This window comes from Trichomycterus rosablanca, chromosome 14 (assembly GCF_030014385.1).
Source record: "Trichomycterus rosablanca isolate fTriRos1 chromosome 14, fTriRos1.hap1, whole genome shotgun sequence".
Lineage (NCBI taxonomy): Eukaryota > Metazoa > Chordata > Actinopteri > Siluriformes > Trichomycteridae > Trichomycterus > Trichomycterus rosablanca.
In genome coordinates this window covers 5,466,701-5,486,468 of record NC_086001.1, presented here as the reverse complement: position 1 = coordinate 5,486,468, position 19,768 = coordinate 5,466,701, and the positions used below count along the sequence as shown (strand labels likewise).

General features: G+C 39.0%; 1 protein-coding gene across 1 annotated transcript; it reads right to left on the bottom strand.

Moving 5' to 3' along the window:
• Positions 1 to 1,307: 1,307 nt before the first annotated feature.
• On the bottom strand, positions 1,308 to 8,572 carry frg1 (FSHD region gene 1). Its single transcript, XM_063008672.1, has 9 exons — positions 8,449 to 8,572; positions 8,139 to 8,206; positions 6,406 to 6,531; positions 4,895 to 4,949; positions 4,305 to 4,419; positions 3,982 to 4,086; positions 2,783 to 2,874; positions 2,582 to 2,692; positions 1,308 to 1,708 (listed from the first exon to the last, which is right to left on the bottom strand). Exons 1-9 carry the CDS (start codon positions 8,508 to 8,510, stop codon positions 1,672 to 1,674), a joined length of 771 nt encoding a protein of 256 aa, XP_062864742.1. The 5' UTR covers positions 8,511 to 8,572; the 3' UTR covers positions 1,308 to 1,671.
• Positions 8,573 to 19,768: the final 11,196 nt, after the last annotated feature.

Sequence of the window (19,768 nt, the reverse complement as noted above, 5' to 3'; positions counted from 1 at the left end):
TTTTCTTAGATTTGGGTGTGTACATGTAATGTTGTGTTTGTACAATGGATAACGAAGTGACTTGTGTATGTTGACTCATAAAACATCATTTCCTTCTTGCTCCATGATGTGTTGTCATTGTGGGTTCTTTGTTTCATTTCTCTAAGTCAGAGTGGATTTTCTGTTCACAAAGTTCAAATGATCAAAAGAAGAGAAAGCAGAATTCTGGCAATTAAAGAGAACACATTCCACAATCCCAATTTTGGTCTGTTCTGACATGCCTCATAGCAAATATTTCCATGCACAGTGTAATGTAGTAATAAAATGTACGTGTGGGTCCATAAAGGAAATATTTAAACACAAATCTTGAACAACTTGAGTGGCCTGCACTGGGAAATGAAAATGCTAGGAACTGAAACCAGGGAGCAATATAACAATCAAACTTGGTTCTATATGAGGTTAGAAATACGCTAGTAATTAATTTGAATGACTTTCAGAAAGTTTACTTTACTTTGGGTGAATAGTTTGCTTGCTTACCCAGACCGTTTCTGGCCTGGCATAAATTATAGTTGGTCGTACAATTTTTTATTTTACTTTATTTGTTAGTCTTTGAAATTCTGTAAACAATACACATACAGATCATTTGCCAAATCATTATGTTTAAAAATGTAAATAAATAATTGCATCAATTTATTCAAGTAAAACTGGTCTATACAGAATCATAGACACTTTAAGTTTACCATCCCGTTACTCCAAATTCCTACAGTAAAAATACTTAAACGCTTCAAAAATTTTATGAATTCATGTAATGTTACAAATAACATCTCACATCTCAAACTTTCTTAGAGATTAGTCTATTATTTATCAGTCTGATGTCTGATTTAGACCCTCAAAATACAAAGGTTTGTGTTTAAACTATTTTATTCTCTTATGCATATATTAAATATTCTCTTATCTTCATCAAATGCAAAAAATATAACAACTCATGCTCCACACACACATATACTTCCTTGTCTAAAAATATTTTATTGCATGGTCTACACTTTTATCATGAATGTTAAACCATATTTGTTTAGGCTTGTAAAAACTTACATTTGTGTTCATGTAGGTACAAAGTCAAAAGACATTGTGTGTTAATGTGAAGCAGACAGTCACTGAAATTCTATTAAAAAAAAAAAAAAAAAAAAGTTTGAATACTTGTTTCTCTTTACTGCATGTAAAGATAAAATGAGGCAATGCAGCTACTCTGAAACACAGTGGTTGCAGCATTATGACCTTAAATGTTGGGTGTATGTGTGCATAAATGCTTAAATAAGGAGAAATGCACACAGATTTACTTTGTTTTATTAAAACAATACATGGTTCAGTTTGTAAATTCACATTGACCCAATATTACACTAGTCCATGGTGTTCTCAGCCTTTTTGGGCAGTGACCCCATTTTAAGGGCTTAACATTTGTATGACCCCACCACAACCCCACTGCTTTTGCTGTATGGTATTTTCCCTAATGGAATACTTCAAAAACACATCCACAGAATAACAGCCAAGTTACTCATAATCTGCTCTCACCATGAAGTATGTGAATTATCAGTAATTATGAGAAAACTATAAAAGTATGCACTGTGAACAGTAGAAAAAAAAACCTAAAACAAATATAAAAAATAAAATAAAAAAAAAATAGCTTCTCCCAGATTACTTGCAGTATCGGTCAGCTTTCATCTTGGATCTCCTGTTGGGGAAAAATATCTTGTTAAAGAATTGAATCATTATTAATGGATTTTACAGTATATGTTGTGTTGTTCAGTTTGTAGTTTAGTTAGACTAGGGCAGTTAAAGAAGGGCGAATTAGGAACCTGCTGCCCTTAGTCTGACAAATATACAATGAACACAAGGATTAGTGCAACTGGTGTCAATAGTTACACACTAATGCACGACTGCATCACATGTTATTTAGATGAAAAGCAACCAGTAATTTATCGGCCTACACTGACTACAGAAGAAATTGTTAATAATATAGACAAATTGTATAAACAAAATTTTTTTTTTAGTTTTAAGGTTTTATTTAACCAATAAACAACAGCCATAAGTGCACATGAGCACACAACATCCCATCAAAATAAAATACAACACTAGGCTTCATATAAAGTTTTTACACTTTATTTAATAAAACAGTGTAATGTAGTGGGTGCTCAGTTGGCACAGCAGTAAATTATGCCAGCCCATTACCTCTGGGATATAGGGTTCAAATCACCAGCGATGCTATCAGCTGGTCGGGCATCTACATATATTGGATGAACTAGTATCAGCTAAAAAGAAGTTTGACCTCTCAATAGTAACTGTTAGCTGTTTTATATAAATTTAAATGACTGCCAGAATGACTGACTTCTTTGTTGGTTAATTGTGAACATCCCTGAATAAAACACTTTTGGTTGTGTTTCTATGCAAATAACATCCGTCATGATCAACAATGGACGAATCACAGCCGTGATGTCGTGAGAACACACTCCCTCTTATGTTCTAATGTGTAATTATGCACTTACACACTGTGAATATGTTAAGTTTCCCTGAACGTATAGACTGTATATCCATTAAGGTTTCTCACCTGTCCAGTAAAGCCTCATGGAATTTACCATCCACCCTGGCTTTCTTCAGCATGCCGCTGTCCTCCTCATTCACCCTCAATCTTCTGTCCTGGAAACTCTGAAACTTCTTCCTGCAATTCAGCATTTCAACACAAACAGTCCTTATTACAGATGTGAACATCATGGAACTAAAACCGTTTCATGTTTAATAACCCACTTACACGTAGTTGACTTCACAGCTCTTGACGTTTCCTCGATCCTCATTAGCGATGTCGTCCTTCCTCTTCACCTCCCGCTCAGCACACGAACGGATCTGTTCGTCACGCATAAGCAAATCTAATGTTAGCACACAAACCCACCGTGTTACAATTACATTCAAAAGAAACTCATAGCATTTGGGGATAGTGGGGAGGGGAGGGGTGTCCATAAAGTGACTGGTGTCGTTTTTTTTGTTTTTTTTTTTGGAGCGTGTGCAGTCATGCATCCAAAACAACATATTGCGTCCTAAACAGAACATATAAACAGTAACAACACCCTTACTGGATAAACTGATAACAAGCCGTTATGGTCAGGCTGCAGTCCAGCCAGTCATTGGTCATTTGGAATTGAATTTATTCGAAACACCTGGGAATGATTTCAAACACTCAAAAAACAGTCCTGGTCATGCTCTCCACAGTTCACACACGTTCAATTGCTATTACGCTACATTGCTGAAAGTATGCGGACACTCCTGATTACTGAGTTCAGGTGTTCAGCTAAACCCATTGCTGCCTCACAGTGCACTGCATCAGTTACATAAATTGAATAACATGCTTCTAACTTGGTGACAGTTTGGGGAAGAGCATTTTATGCCCCAAGATGACTGTGTCTGTGTGCACAAAGCAAGGTCCATAATAAACATGATTAGACAAGTTTGGTGTGGAATTATGAAACTTGTATAAACAGTTTATCACTGACATTCTGGGTGCTAAACTGGCTCCTCTCATGGTGTATATTTCCACCTTTACTACATTATTTACATTTATGGCATTTAGCAGACGCTTTTATCCAGTGACTTACAGTGCTGTGACAGTATACTGTCTAAGCAATTAAGGGTTAAGGGACTTGCTTAAGGGCCCAACAGTGGCAACCTGGCAGTGGTGGGGCTTGAACCAGAACCTTTCCATTACTAGTTCAGTACCTCAACCACTAGGCCTACAAAGTAGATTACGTTGCATTACATTTGCAGCATTTAGCAGACGCTTTTATTCAAAGCAACTTACAATTAGGACTAATTACAGTTTAAGCAATTGAGCGTTAAGGGCCTTGCTCAGGGGCCCAACAGTGGTAAGCCTGTAAAGAAAACTAAATCTTGCAATGTTAACAGAGCCCAAGAGTTGAACCAACTATTGACAAAGGTTTTATAAAATGACCACCTTACCTTGATCATCTCTTCGTCTCCAGCCGTTTTGCTTTTAGCTTCGATGTCTCCGCTCTCACTGTATGAAATGAAACAGCTGTTCGCCGCCATCAGAGCAATTTTACCCTGAAAATATATTCAAATAAAAACATCTGCTTAACGCTGTAAATGTAACTGTCATCTCGGCATGTGCTTTGCTGCATCAGAGTGCTAGATGTATGAAAGTTCTATTAAGTATTTATCTTGTTTGACTGATACAGTGGAACAAATATGTAATGCAGTGATTACAAATGTGTGTTTCATCTTCAAATTGGCCACAGGAAATGACAGACAGCTGTACTTACATCCTGAAACACTGGTTCCCACTGTTCTCTTGAGCCAATGGCGTCCGATCGACCAACCACAACACCGTCTGAGTTGATTCCTAAATATTTCCCATATCCAGACTTCAGTGCTATCCTGAATAACAGGTAATGAATCGACTTGACTGAACAGAACACACAACGTCTAGATAGCCTAGTGGTTAAGGTACTCGGCTAATAATAAGAAGTTCGCTGGTTCAAGCCCCACCACTGCCAGGTTGCTGCTGTTGGACCCTTGAGCAAGGCCCTTAACCCTTAATTGCTCAGACTATAATGTATACTATAATGTATGCCTAAAATGTAAATGTAATAATTGAAATTAAATAGAATAAAATGTAATGTCTGTGTTATATATATGGAAGCTAGGGTCAGAGCGCAGGGTCAGCAAACAAGTTTAAGGGTCTTGCTCAAGTGCTTAACAGTGGCTGCATGGCAGAGACGGGATTCAAACCCACAATCTTCTGATTGATATTCCAAGGCCCAATTAAACAACTAAGCAAGAAAATCACAGAAAAAACTGACCTGGGTGCTATTTGCTTTAAATGGTAAAATGTGTATTTGGTGTGCTGTACCTCGAGTCTGACAGTTTGATAGCTGTTAATTGCTCAGGTGGATCTGGACCCTCATCTAAATAAAAAAAGAAGTCGTTATGACTTAAAAACACTTAACATACACTTGTAGCCAACATAGTTTTTGTACCCTTGTCAGAGACATGTATGTCAAAGCAGTTTTGTGATTTTATTGATATCCTGTCCTCTTTTAATTTGACTGAATGAAATTGTTCTTATTACGTACACTCATGCACAGGTATCTCTGCAGTTGGACACTTTTTTGCACATTTGTTAAGAACGTAATGACTCTGAACCAAGAGGAGAATTTCCTTCTAAATAATCCCACTCTATTATCCTTCCGTTTCGTCTAATCGTGGGATAAAGCGAGGGTGGAAATAGTTCTGCATCATTATTTGCCATTAGTGTTGCTGCTCCTGGAAAACATGCAGCAATTTTGGAGGGCACTCGGCAGGAACTGGAATCCATTTTCTCTCTCTAGATTTCTAGCTTCCGAATGTGTTCGATGAGCGTGGAGAACTGAAATAGGTTTCAGACCCACTCACGACGATCAATTTAGCATACTAAAAACAGTTCGGTCTTTCCCTAACAGGCACCGCACTAGATTCCTCTCATGCAGTGATTTAGTAAATATATACAATTCTAACATATTTATGTTATTTTACAATATGTTTATGTCTTCAAATATATTTAACAAATTTCTGTGATGGTTCTAGTTAGTGATATTGATGCGGGGGTTTCTTAATAGCACAGCTATTGATAATTACGCTAATGTTAATGCGCTTATCTTAATGTTAAGCTTGCTTGACTGTGAACAAGTGTGTTTAAGCAGATTCTAATTCAAAACAGTGGTGTGGGTCAGTGATTCTTGGATTACATATGACCACACAGACAAATATCTTCCAAGCATTAGATAATACATAGGTTTTCACCCTGACCTGGCCAAAACACAACTGTTCCATGTACTTTTTATTCATAAACAATACAGTTGCTTAGAAATGACCAAATCCTTTAAATGAAAATCTATGATCTGCTTTATAGACTTTTCACTTAATGCGTGTGGATTAGTCAAACTAGATCTATTTATATGGGCACAGATAAGTCACTTTGAAGAGAATGGGCACAGAGAAGTTACTTTGTACACCATCAAATTATTCATCTACTTATTACATGGTACCATGCTACTACAAAGAAATGCTTGAAAAACATTGCAACCATGCTGATATATCTGACAATGAACAGACAGACACATAGTCAATGGTTCAACCAAAGGAAATTAGTTTGGTTTGTTGCTGTGCTACTTGTCGCTGTAGCATAAATCATGGCTCCACAATTCTATATAGAAAATTAAAACGCTCGTCTGTCATCGACGCTCACTAGAGTGAATGTAGAGTAAGAGTTGCAGTTCAAGCAGTTAATATCTATTACCACTTTATGATATGATGTTTGTATCCAGGCTACCTCAGGATTGGTAGAGAAGAATCTAATACTTTAAATGCCTTGGTTGCCCTTACCTGCTGCATGTGGAGCTCCTACAGTGAAAAGGCCTGTGTCCAATGCATGGATGTACGAACTGTTCTGCATCTCAATCGCCACAGTACCAGAGATTTCTCCAAAATTACCAACAGTCCACCATCCACCTGCAAACAAAGAGACAGAAGTCAGGAGGATTTTTTTATTTATTAGGATTTTAACGTCATGCTTTACACACTTTGGTTACATTCAAGACAGGACAGGTAGTTACTGCTTACACAAAATTCATCAGTTCACAAGTTTAATGTCAAACACAGTCATGGACAATTTTGTATCTCCACTTCACCTCACTTGCACGTCCTTGGACTGTGCGGGGGAAACCGGAACTCCTGGAAGAAATCCACAAGGAGAACATGCAAACTCCACACAGAAAGGACCCTGACCGCTCTACCTGGGGATCAAACCCAGCACGTTCTTGCTGTGAGGCGACAGTGCTCCCCACCGAGCCACCATACCCCCCGAAGTCTGGAGGAAAGTGTCATCAAACAAGAGGTTCTGTCCCAAACTGCTTGAGTAACAAATTCTAATTCATTTTACTGGTTACTATAGTTGTATATATTAAAAGCGAGCTCATGCACCAACTGATCTTATGGACAGAGATACATTTGAGGTCCACTGTAGCATATATTATTATATGCATGTTCACACTGACCTGAAGTATGTTTAAATGCTTTGTTGAACACTTTACCTACTGTCAAGTGTGGTGGTTAAAGTATTATGAGCTTTTGCTGCCAGTAGAACTGGTGCACTGCATTGCAAGTTAATGGAATCATGAAGGTCATTTACCTCAGAAATATTGAATAAACAGTGACCCAAAACACCAAATAAATCTAGTTATGGAATGGCATAATCAGGGCTGAATTGGGCTTGTGGAATTAAGATCTAGAGTCCTAACATAACTCTTTTAACAATATGGGGACAAACTTGGTTGAATTTTGCCAAATCGTATGGGTATGAACAAATATCCGGCTGATTTTTTTGAAAGCAGCTGAATGAGGTAAAACAGGGGCATGGATTCAGATTGCCATTAAGTACACCTTCCATATACAGTCATGTTAAAAAGTTAGGACACCCGATGAGAACCTTTGAACATATTTAAACATATGAACATTTGAGCTTCATTTGAACAGTATTGAGAGATGGAGCTTATATAACTAAACAAATAAAACTGAAAAAAATTACTTTTAAACATAAGTTGTAACATGTAATGAACAAAAATAGACATTTATTGTGAGGAAAATGTTAGGACACCCTATGCCCTAATAGCTGGTATTTCCCCATTTGGCTGAAATAACCTCAATTGAACGTTTCCTATAACCATCTACCAGTCTCTGACATCGACTGGGAGAAAGTTTTTCCCACTCCTCCATGCAGAATTTCTTCAGCTGTGTGAGGTTTGAGGGGTTTCTTGCATGCACAGCCTGTTTCAAATCACCCCACAGCATCTCACTGGCTTTGACTTGGCCATTCCAGAACTCTCCAGTTCTTTCTTTTAAACCATTCCTTGGTGGATTTACTGGAATGTTTTGGGTCGTTATCATCTCTCAGTACTGTTCAATTGAAGCTCAAATGTCCATATGTTTAAATATGTTCAAAAAGACAAAGGTTCTCATGGGGTGTCCTAACTTTTTCACATGACTGTAAGTTTATGTAAACATTTGACTTAAGCGTATTTATATATGTATGTAATTATATTTTAATGTCAAAAACGTACCAACAATGTCGAGTTTACCCTCTTCATCTTCTCTCTTTCTCTTCTTATCCTTGTCTTTCTTCTTTTTACTGGAAAATAGTCACTGGTAGGTAAATAAAGCGCTGCGGGTTCCAAATAAACCTCTATTGCATACGAAGTGCACTAGTTAGTGCGCTACGCAACCTGAAATAAACACTACATAGTGCATTTGGAACTAATAATAGTGGTATTTGGGATACAGCCCGTTAGCACTGGCCGGCTGCTAGATACAACTGCGTGAAAAAACACAGAAAATAAAAAAGCTCAGATGATTACAGACATAAATACTCACCTTTTATCTTTCGACCCTTTCAAAACAAGCTTAGTTGACTTTACGCGAGTATATTCAGCCATGATATGTAATTAATAGCTTCACGTTAAACAGCGGCTAACTGCTAAACAAACCTACCGTCTACGGAAGCCGAAACGGTACAGAACGAAGGAGTTCTTAGTTCACGTTTTCTTTGTATTGTCATCCAGTGTTGGGAGGCTGGAATTACACACGAAGCAGCTGCAAAATACCTGTTTATGCTCCTTTTTAAATAGTTTAATCCCGATCAGGGTCGCGTTGGGTCAGGCGGCCAGGGTACTAAACTGCCAAAGGCTAATACTTACTCATTCATTTATTGCAGTGACTGCATTTGCATTTAGAGCAGTGAATCCAAGTACTATTGTTTTGGAAGAAACCTTATTATGTTAAAACCATCAGAATCGCCGCTCAGGTGGCGCAGCGGTAAAAAGAAACGCGCTGCAACCAGGGCTGGATTCTGAGAGCGTGGTATCGAATCCAGCCTTGCTTTACCGATTCGAAGCTGAGTGGCTATATGAGCAACGATTGGCCGGTTGCTCATGTGGGGGGTGGGACAAAGAACCGGATGTGGGTCTCTCTCTGTCAGAATGCGATTGCGTTCTCTGCCGGCTGATTGGAGGCGCTTACACAGAGATGGGAGAGGGTGCCCTTAGGGTGTGTCTCTCCACATGCAACGCTAGGTGGTGCCAAAAACTCGTCAATGTGTGGGTGGCAAAGATGCATTTGGCTGCTGCTTGTGTTTCGGAGGGGAAACGGGTTAGCTTCAATCACCTCCGTCAGGGCAGGGTTCGGCATAGACAGAGAGGAAGCACGATGCTAATTGAACAATTGGATGCGCTAAAAGGGGTAAAAATAAAAAAATAAAAACATCAGAATCTCTGTGCAATTTTCAGGCAAATTCCTGGCCACTGTATAGCATCAATGACATTCACACTGACCATTCTTAAACCCTGCTGATAATTTCTGTTAAAAAGCTGTAGGCATTAATGCAGAACAGCTATCAGCCCATAAAAAACAGTACCAGAACTATCAAAAAAGGAAAATGAAACAAGAAAACATGCTATTGACCTGATCTTCAAAATGCTACATGATGCTGACACCCTCTCCGAATAGACATGCTTCACTGATAGCCATGAAAAGCCTCCGTGTGTCAGCCGCTGAGACGAATGTGACAGAGATAGAGACAGACCGAGTAAGACGACGACATGATGAATTCATCCATCTTAGCATCTAGGTCAAAAATTCACCAGAGAGATGTAATACATCTTCATTTTGTCTCCACTCCTGTCTCTCTTGCTCTTTTCAAGGAGTTTGACATGCACAGTTCTTGGAAGGTCGTTCTGAATTGTGACATTCAAAGAGTAACAAGATGTTCAGAACACACAGACGCGTTCGTTTTTCCCCTGTGGAGTTTTGGTACTGAAATCTTGCTGCAATAACCAGCTATGTGTCACAGATTTCTCACAAGAATGAACTCGGTTCTTCAGTAAACTTTGACTGTTAAATAAATACTAATTAAACTGCATTGCTACACACTTAAGATTTGAGCCATTGCGGTGGTGCAGGAGGCAGCTTTGGTATTACACAGCTCCAGGAACTTAAGTTTAATTAGATTGCTTCTGCAACAGACTGGTGCCTTGTCCAGATTGTATTCTTGCCTTGTACCTTATCTGATACAGGCTATGGATTTACTGTTATACTTACTAGGATTAGGTGTTGACCAAAGATAAATCAATCTGTTAAGAGATCCAAAGTAAAGGATGCTAACTTAAGCAATTTCTTGCAATGAGATTTCACATATAGCTGGGGTAAACTTCTACTTTCTATGAAAATATATGATGGTAAATAAATGCATGTGAACATGAGGACTCAATTTTCCTCCCAATCTAGTCGTATCCAATTACCTGATTGCATTACGCTTCCTCTCTACTGATGCTGATCTCCACTCCTGATTGAGGAGAGCAAGACTGACACATGCCCCCTCCGACACTTGTGCAGTAGCCGACTGCATCTTGCAGGTTCCATGAATCAGCCAGCAGAGGTCATAATTGCATCAGTTATTAGGGCCCGGCTCCGGCTCCCACCCTGTGAACAACAGTCAATCATTGTTCATGTAGCCACCCAGACTAACCTGCATTTTACTGGTAATACACTGATAGAAAAAAGTATTTATTTGTGTAGTACCTGGGTTACCTGATTATCCTGAAAGCCCTCCTGTGTGACCTCCTATTTTTTTTTTCTCAGAACCCAGCTTGCCCAATTTACCTCTAAAATGTAGCTGCATCTATTCAGAACAATTTAACAAGTAAGGTATACAAGGATTAAGTTACGCCATTGTGCTCGCTGGTCCTCACAAGTGCAGCAATACAGGAATGTGTGTGTTTTATTTGTCTTAAATACTTTTATATGAGCCCTTGTTTTCCTCAGTTTTCAAAATCTAAAACTCAGCCTGTATGTGAGTAAACTGTAGTTTGTAGGTTTGTAAAAAAACATTTGATTGTTGGACGTGCCTGCTGTAGTTATATTGCTGAAGTGAGAGCAAGAGAACGGCTGAGTGTTATTATTACTAGTTGAATGACTGACAGTGAGGAGCAGGTGGGTTTATCACCCTGGCTTCATGCTTTTTTTATCTCCATGTCATTCTGCCAGGAGAAAGCATTCACCAACCATGAGCTACTGCCACTCAGTCTGTCTTTACATCTGATGTTGTTGAGTCTGATTTTCCACAGCATATTCAAAAACAGAAGCAGAATCTGTTTTATCTCTCTAGATTTTGCATGGATGGATTGTACAGATAGGTTAATATATGCATCAATGAATAGAATGGATGAATAGATGGATGAATTGATAAATGAATGGATGGATTGTACAGATAGGTTAATATATGCATCAATGAATAGAATGAATGAATACATAGATTGATGGTTGGATAAATAGGTCAATGTATGCAGAAATAGATAAATAGATACTTTATTTATCCCGAGGGAAATTATTGAAAAGTGTTGCTGTCACAAGTGGGATTCAAACCCATGCCTCCAGGTGAGACTGCGACCTGAACTGCCTTAGACCGCTCAGCCATCCTGACTTACTGAATAAATGGATGGATGGATGAATTGTACAGATAGGTTCATATATACGTACATTAATGAATAGAATGGATGGATGGATGAATTGTACAGATTAATATATGCAGAAATACTGTAGATAGATAGATACTTTATTTATCCCAAGGTAAATTATTGAAAAGTGTTGCTGTCAGAAGCTGGATTCGAACTCACACCTCCAGGGGAGACGGCGACCAGAACACAGCGCCTTAGGCCACTCGGCTATCCTGACTTACTGAATAAATGGATGGATGAATTCTACAGATAGGTTCCTATACGTACATTCATGACTAGAATGGATGGATGGATGGATTGTACAGATAGGTTAATACAGTATATGCATCAGTGAATAGAATGGATGGATGGATGAATTGTACAGATTAATATATGCAGAAATAGATAAATAGATACTTTATTTATCTCAAGGGAAATAATTGAAAAGTGTTGCTGTCAGAAGTGGGATTCAAATCCACATCTCCAGGGGAGACTGCGACCTGAACACAGCGCCTTAGACCGCTCAGCCATCCTGCCTTACTGAATAAATGGATGAATGGATGAATTGTACAGATAGGTTCATATACATTAATGAATAGAATGGATAGATGGATGAATTGTACAGATACATTAGGTTACTATATACATTAATGAATAGAATGGATGGATGGATGGATGAATTGTACAGATACATTAGATACATATACAGATTTGTACAGATACAGATACATAGGTTACTATATACATTAATGAATAGAATGGATGGATGGATGGATGAATTGTACAGATACATTAGATACATATACAGATTTGTACAGATACAGATACATAGGTTACTATATACATTAATGAATAGGATGGATGGATGGATTAACTGTACAGATACATTAGGTTACTATATACATTAATGAGTAGAATGGATGGATGGATGGATGGATGAATTGTACAGATACATTAGGTTACTATATACATTAATAAATAGAAGGGATGGATGAATTGTACAGACAGGTTAATATATGCATGAATGGATGGATGGATGGATGAATTGTTCAGAATACATTCAGCCCTACCTTAATTTTTGATGCCATAAGCACCTTTGGCAATAATACATTAAAAGTAATTGTGCTTGTGCACCAGTGAATAAAAGATTAAATGACTGGATCGATAGCTGAACTGATGGATGAATGAACGGATGTATGGATAATGTCCTGAATGGATGATTAGATAAATAGATTGCTAGATGGCTGTATGGATTAATGTATAGATAGATGGAGGAAAAGCTGGAGTTCTTGATAAAATACAGGGGCCTCAATTTAGCATTTTTCAGAACCAAATACTGCAGCATTAAATTAAATTTCACATCGTCCTTTTTAAAAATAGTATGATATATCTGAAAAGGTGAGTCGTTTTTTTTTTTTTAGGTTCGAGACCCAGTCTCTATCCAATTACAGCACCTTTCACGCATTCTCACACCTAAAGTCCTTGGTAAATAGAGGACGTCTCCGGCTATTAAAGCTGCAGTGGTGAATGATCCGCTGGAACAGAGCGGTTAATAGTGTGTGTTATTGCTGTTTACCTGACTGAGCACTGGCTTCTGCTCGTCCATCTGCAAACACACCCACACCAAGCTCCTCTTTTAACAGCTTTCCCCTCTGAGAAACCTTCTCACTGTAGAAAATGGAGACACTGTGTGGTTTCTTGTTAGGTAATTTAACACCCATGCTCACAATTATTCCCACATTATTACACCTATCACCTGCCGAGAAGCCGAACAATCAAAACATTTTGACGTTAACTATCGTGCGCTGCAGTAATTGAAAGGCTAATGGTGGCTGCACTGTTTCAGAAAACAGCTGCTCGCAAATACACTCCAGGTTTTAAGGTTTAATGGAGCATCTGCGATTTGAGACAAAAGACAAAAAACCTTTTATTCATAATGAAAACAAAATTCTCATTAAATTATTTTAACATGTCACGTCTATTGTTGCATAATCAAATCTTAGTGCATTCTAATCAGACAGGAAATAATGTAGAAGCAATTTTACAGAGAACCAGAATCAGAAATACCCCAAAATGCAATCAATGTATAATCTGCACTGTAAAGAAACATATTACAATGTACGTCTCATGTCCAAACATACTGGGCACCCACTTTTATTGTTGTGTTGTAGCCATATTGCTAAAAGTGTGTAAACAATCAATTCAATTAAACAAATTATAGGCTTTTGACTTTGTGGTCACAGTTTAGGGAAAGCTCCTTTTGTTTTCTAGCAAGATCCATAAGACATGGCTTGATGTCTTGATGCATGCTCAATAATCCAGGTACACATATCCACAAAGTTGAATCAGTTCATCTGGATACGAAGTTTGGTGTAGGTTTCTCTAGGATTCAACTGTGGACATGGTTTGATGGGTTTGTTGTGAAGAAACTCCAGTGGTCAGTACCAAGCCCTGACCTCAACTTCACTGATGCCTTGGACGAATTGGAAGGTCAATTGCGACCTCATGAATGCAAAGACACACTTCAAATCATGTAGAAAACCTTCTCACAAGAGTAAAGGCTGTTATAGCTGCAAACAGAATGCCTATATTATTAGAATTGGATGTCCAACAAGCTTGTGGACAGGTGTCCACATTATTTTGGCTATTATCTTACTTTTACCCAAAGTCTTAACCTCTAAGCCCAATAGCTTAACTGTAGACATGTGTAAACAAATACTGTATATCACTGTGGTACATGTACATGGTACTAATGTGAGCAGAGCAGCTTGTTGTTTATAATTGAACCTTTTCTCTATTCATTTACTATGTTCTAGAAAAGCTTTGTCTCTCAGATCAAGGTAGAAGGTCCTGGGTTCAAAACCTAGGTGCGAGTGGTCCAGGTCCTGTCTGGAGTTTGCAAAGTCTCCCTGTGTCTGCGTGGGTTTCCTCCGGAAGCAATGACATCCTCATACAGTCCAAAGATGTGTTAGTTAGGTGAATTGGAGATACAAAATGGTTTGTTTAATACTTCCAGGGATATATTTTACAATTCAGGGATCAAAAGACAGATGTTCTGTAGTGGTTTTCAGCCTGGCTGTTTAGACAGAGAATTCTTTTGATCTTTTGATGTTATTATGCACTGTGGATGGTGCGAATAACTTACAAGCTTATATTGAAAAATGCTTTATGTATATATATATATATATATATATATATATATATACTGTATATATACAGTATATATATATATATATATATATACAGTATATATATATATATATATAAATATATATATATATATATATTTATTTATTTATTTATTTTTGGGTTGGAGCATTATTCTCCTCCCATCACTGACACTGAGGTGTTTAAAAAATACAAGCAACACTGCTGCTGCAGCATTAATACACCCACACCAGTATAACACACTCTAGAATGAGAATGGTCCTCCTCCAGATAACATCCGGTGAATGGAGGTTACATGGGGGATACTTTTAGTTGAAAATGGATACTGGGTGTTGATATAGATTGGCTAGAGCCATTAATTGTGAACCCACAAAGTACAGTATTTGAACTCTGTAATTTTCAGTTTACTTAATTAATCACACTTTTTACCATCACTCCTTAATAAAATAGAAAAAGCTGCTGCTTTTTAAAGAATGGAAGAAACAAAAGCATTGCAAATAATGCTAATAATTATACAGTACATACAGTAAATAATAAACTCTTAGGCAGACTTCGTGAAGAGATTCGTTCTCCTCACGCATTGACGCTCGAGATTCAGAAGACTGCATGTATGGGAGCATCCACTAGGGGGCAGTGTGTACTAGTGCATCCGATTTCCAACATGTCCCTAATTACTTACGATTACTCCGGAGAACTAAAACGTTCAATAAATCACATCATTCATGCATTCATTCATTCATTCATTGTCTGTTTTACCACCAATTTATTCTGTTCAAGGTCGCGGTGGGTCCAAATCAGTAAGCGAAATGCAGCAAACACACGCACGCACGCACACACACACACACACACACACACACACACCTTCATCAGAAGGTGGCTGGTTCAAGCCCCATCACTGCCAGGTTGCTGCTGTTGGGCCCTTGAACAAGGACCCTCAATTGCTCAGACTGTATACTGTCACTGTATCGTAAGTCGCTTTGGACAACATCGTCTGCTAAATGCTGAAAATGTAAACGTAATGTAAATGCTTGTCTTTAAACTGTGGGAGGAAACCAGAGCTCCCAGAGGAAACCCACACAGACACGGGGAGAACAAACACCTCACAGAAAGGACCCGGACCGCTCCACCTGGGAATCAAATGAAGGACCTTCTTGCTGTGAGGCGACAATGCTACCCACAAAGCCACTATGCTGCCTAGACCATCTTATTCTTAATATGGCAGCTGTAGCCTAGCGGTTAAGGACTAGTAACCGAAAGGTTGCCGGTTCAAGCCCCACCACTGCCAGGTTGCCATAAAAGAGTCTGTTAAATGCCGAAAATGTAAATGTAATAATGCGTGGCCAAGCGGAGACCAAGACTAATACAGTAAACGTTAAGTACCTCAGTATATATTTGTAAAATGCTTAACAGTTTGGGGTGGTGTCCATGAGCGGTGTATTAGGTGTGTGAGGAATCGGATAGGCACCACAGCCATTCATATGCTGTTACCATTATTTAAACAGATACCTACACACATGTATGTATAGGGTGAACTCAATTTAAACAGCCCTTTTACCCCTGGAACAATCTCAGAATTTCTCTGAATGGCTTGTGATGGGATGTTGTTCCTTAGTTAGAAATCAAATCTTTTACTTTTAAAAAGTGATTAGGGATTTGGAGCTCGTTTATCACTTAGCTTGATTAAACATATATTTGTGTATTTTCCAAAGAGAAAAAAATGACAAAAGTAAATAAAAGATTACACAGTAAAAGCTAGGAGAGGAAAATGGAGAGATATAAAACAGATCCAGGTAAAGAAAAGGTCTGAGGTGTTCAATAATTGACGTGTGAATATTTTTAACATTTCTTCATCTATTAAACATGATTTTGGATGAGACTCTGAGCTACTCCAGCTGTTCAGAAACTGGCATGCTGTAAATCATTCAATACCGCCTGAATAAAGCTATTTTACTGAGACCACGACCTCAATGAAAATCACTCTGATTTTGTTGGCAAGCCAATGCTAATGCTAATCAAATTCAGCTGGGACTTCACTATCGGAGGTCAGGTTGATTGCTTTGCAATCGTACAACTGATTGCAACGGTGGAAAGGAAATGTCTTGTGAATTGGTGTTATCCAAAAAAAGTTGGGACATGTTAATAAATAAAAAATAAATGATAAAACCAGGCATTATTGATGAGAACTGTGGGCAGCACCTGGCACCTGCAGTCTTAATAAGAAGCCTGGCAGCAGTAAGGTGTGCAGAATCTGGCATGGCATTGTCTTGATTAAACAAGACAAGATGGGAAGTCCCTGACAGTCTGGATGGCATGCGCACATTCTTTATACATGTTCAAGCTACACAGACCACTGGAATCTTAATTCAGTGGCTCGGTGGATAGCCGAAAGGTCCTGGGTTCCCTTCAGGTCTATTCTGTGTGGAGTTTGCATGTTCTCTCAGTGTCTGTGTGGGTTTCCTCGTACAGTACAAATATGTGCAAGTGAGGTGAATTAGAGATACTAAATTTCACCAAGATATGAGTGTGTGTGCGTACGTGTGTTTGCCCCGTTATGGACTGGTGACCTGTCCATGGTGTTTCCCGCCTTTCGTCCATTGAATCGTACACACCGTGACCCTTAATAGGGTAAACTGGTGGTAAAACAGACAATGAATTAATTCATTCATTCATTAATGCTCGTAAATAACTGAGGCTTTCATTCATGTTTCATTTATAGTCGGTAATTACACCGATCAGGCACAACATTATGACCACCTTCCTAATATTGTGTTGGTCCCTCTTTTGCTGCCAAAACAGCCCTGAAACTGTGCTGCACTGTGTATTCTGTCACCTTTCTATGAGAACCAGCATTAACTTCCTCAGCAATTTGAGCTACAGTAGCTCGTCTGTTGGATCGGACCACGCGGGCCAGCCTTCGCTCCCCTATGTGCATCAATGAGCCTTGGGCGCCCATGACCCTGTCGCCGATTTACCACTGTTTCTTCCTTGCACCACTTTTGATAGATACTGACCACTGCAGACCGGGAACACCCCACAAGAGCTGCAGTTTTGGAGATGCTCTGACCCAGTCGTCTAGCCATCACAATTTGACCCTTGTCAAACTCGCTCAAATCCTCACGCTCGTCCATTTTTCCTGCTTCTAATATCAACTTTGAGGATAAAATGTTCACTTGCTGCCTAATATATCCCACCCACTAACAGGTGCCGTGATGAAGAGATAATCAGTGTTATTTACTTAACCTGTCATAATGTTATGCCTAGTCGGTGTATAGCATCAGTTTCACTAATTACTCGCCAATCCACCATTCTCTGTTGGAACATGTGTAATACTGTCCACAGTCAACCCAAGATTTATAGACTGGCAAGCAAGAATGAAGCAATTGTTTTAAAGCCATCACCCGAATAATTAAGTTTAGTTTGTTCCTGATGATGTGGTCTGGTTTGGAATGCTTGTCTGATTGCTCTATCTGGTCAGCCTTTGGGACCAGCTGGACACCCAGCAAGTCAAGTCTAAGAGCAGCTAAAACAAGCCAATCATCTTAAACAGCTTTAGGACCAGGATGTTAAAGCTTTGACTAAAATGTTTCGTCATTTAGTGGCTTAGTGTGTCATCTTTACTGTCTGTGATGAGAACTGACACCCAGCAGCTGAATTAAAACGACACAGATCCTTAGAGGATCAGAGGATTAGAAGAAAAGGATCAGACGACGTTTGCTGCCAAATCTGAGTACAGGGAAAGTGGAAAAACTAATCACAAAAAGTTTAACTTCACTTTGACGAGTTCTTTTATTTATCTTCAGTATCCTCTTAATTACTTGTCATGGTCAGTCTGAAACCTGCAGAGAAATCATTGGGTGCACGGTGAGACGAAAGCCCAGACGCTTTATTAAAGGGCACCATACTGACAGAAGCAAAAAATAAGTTCTTCACTGTTCCTAACACTCAAATTCAGAACTTTAATAAAAACAGAACCAGCCTTCACCCTTCCTCTACAGACCAACTGTGAAGATATGAAATGACCTTATTGACTGACAGCCTCACCGTCAATATTAATTATGCATCATTTTTCCATCCATCAATTCTCATGGCAGTTTGTTTGTTTCGCCGGCTCATTATGAGCACCCAAGGGTCTGTATGTACCCGTCAGAATAAACTCATGCCTCTCAAGAATATGTGACAGAGTAAGGGTGAGAAAATAAGGAAAAAAAGAGAGAAGAGAGGAAAAGTTTCTAAAAAGAATGACCAGCTGTTGTTCTGCTAACATTCATTAACCATTATTAAAGCTGGAAAATAGGCACAGCAGGTAAAGTTGGTGCTGCACAGCTTCAGGGACTTGACTATGATCCTTACCTCCATCTACAGTATATACCTGTGTGAACTACAACAGTGGCTCTCAACAAGGAGCCGGGGCCCATTAGGGCACCACAGTGAGCCCAGAGGGTAGACCTGTTGCATTTTATTGAGAAGAGTAAAAATACTAATACTGATACTAATATTAGCAAACAGCAGATCTCTTCTGAACACCATAGGGGCAGCTGTAGCCTAGTGGTTAAGGTACTAGACTAGTAATCAGAAGGCTGCCTGTTCAAGCCCCTCCACTGCCAGGTTGCCACTGTTGGGCCCTTAAGCAAGGCCCTTACCCCTTAATTGCTTAGATTGTATACTGTCACAGCTGTAAGCCGCTTTGGATAAACAGCTTCTGATAAATGCAGAAAATGTAAATGTTGTGATGTCATATACACCTATTTTAAACTACCAATAGCCTACACTGGTTTTTTGAGACTAGACACATAGACACATACTTGATTCACCCTTCTCAAAAGTGCAAAGGTCAACAGACGGGCACTATGAATGATTCTGATTCAGTTGTTGATGCAGATCCTTCTGAAGTAGATCCAGGTGATGAAGCACCGCCAGTAAACCCACTACATTAACCCAAACCAGACAATATCACGCCCAGGTGGCACTAGAACTGAGATTCTGAACTCCCCGGTTTGAATCTCAGCTCTGCTACCAGTCGGCTGGGTGCCATCTAC

What these genes read in the sequence shown, in the direction of transcription:
- frg1 (XM_063008672.1), bottom strand. Translation starts at nt 8,510, where the DNA reads ATGGCTGAATATACTCGCGTAAAGTCAACTAAGCTTGTTTTGAAAGGG. An exon ending in AAAGGGTCGAAAGATAAAAG is followed by an intron (nt 8,207 to 8,448) that starts GTGAGTATTTAT and finishes ACTATTTTCCAG; the next exon opens with TAAAAAGAAGAAAGACAAGG. An exon ending in AGGAGCTCCACATGCAGCAG is followed by an intron (nt 4,950 to 6,405) that starts GTAAGGGCAACC and finishes TTTTTTATTTAG; the next exon opens with ATGAGGGTCCAGATCCACCT.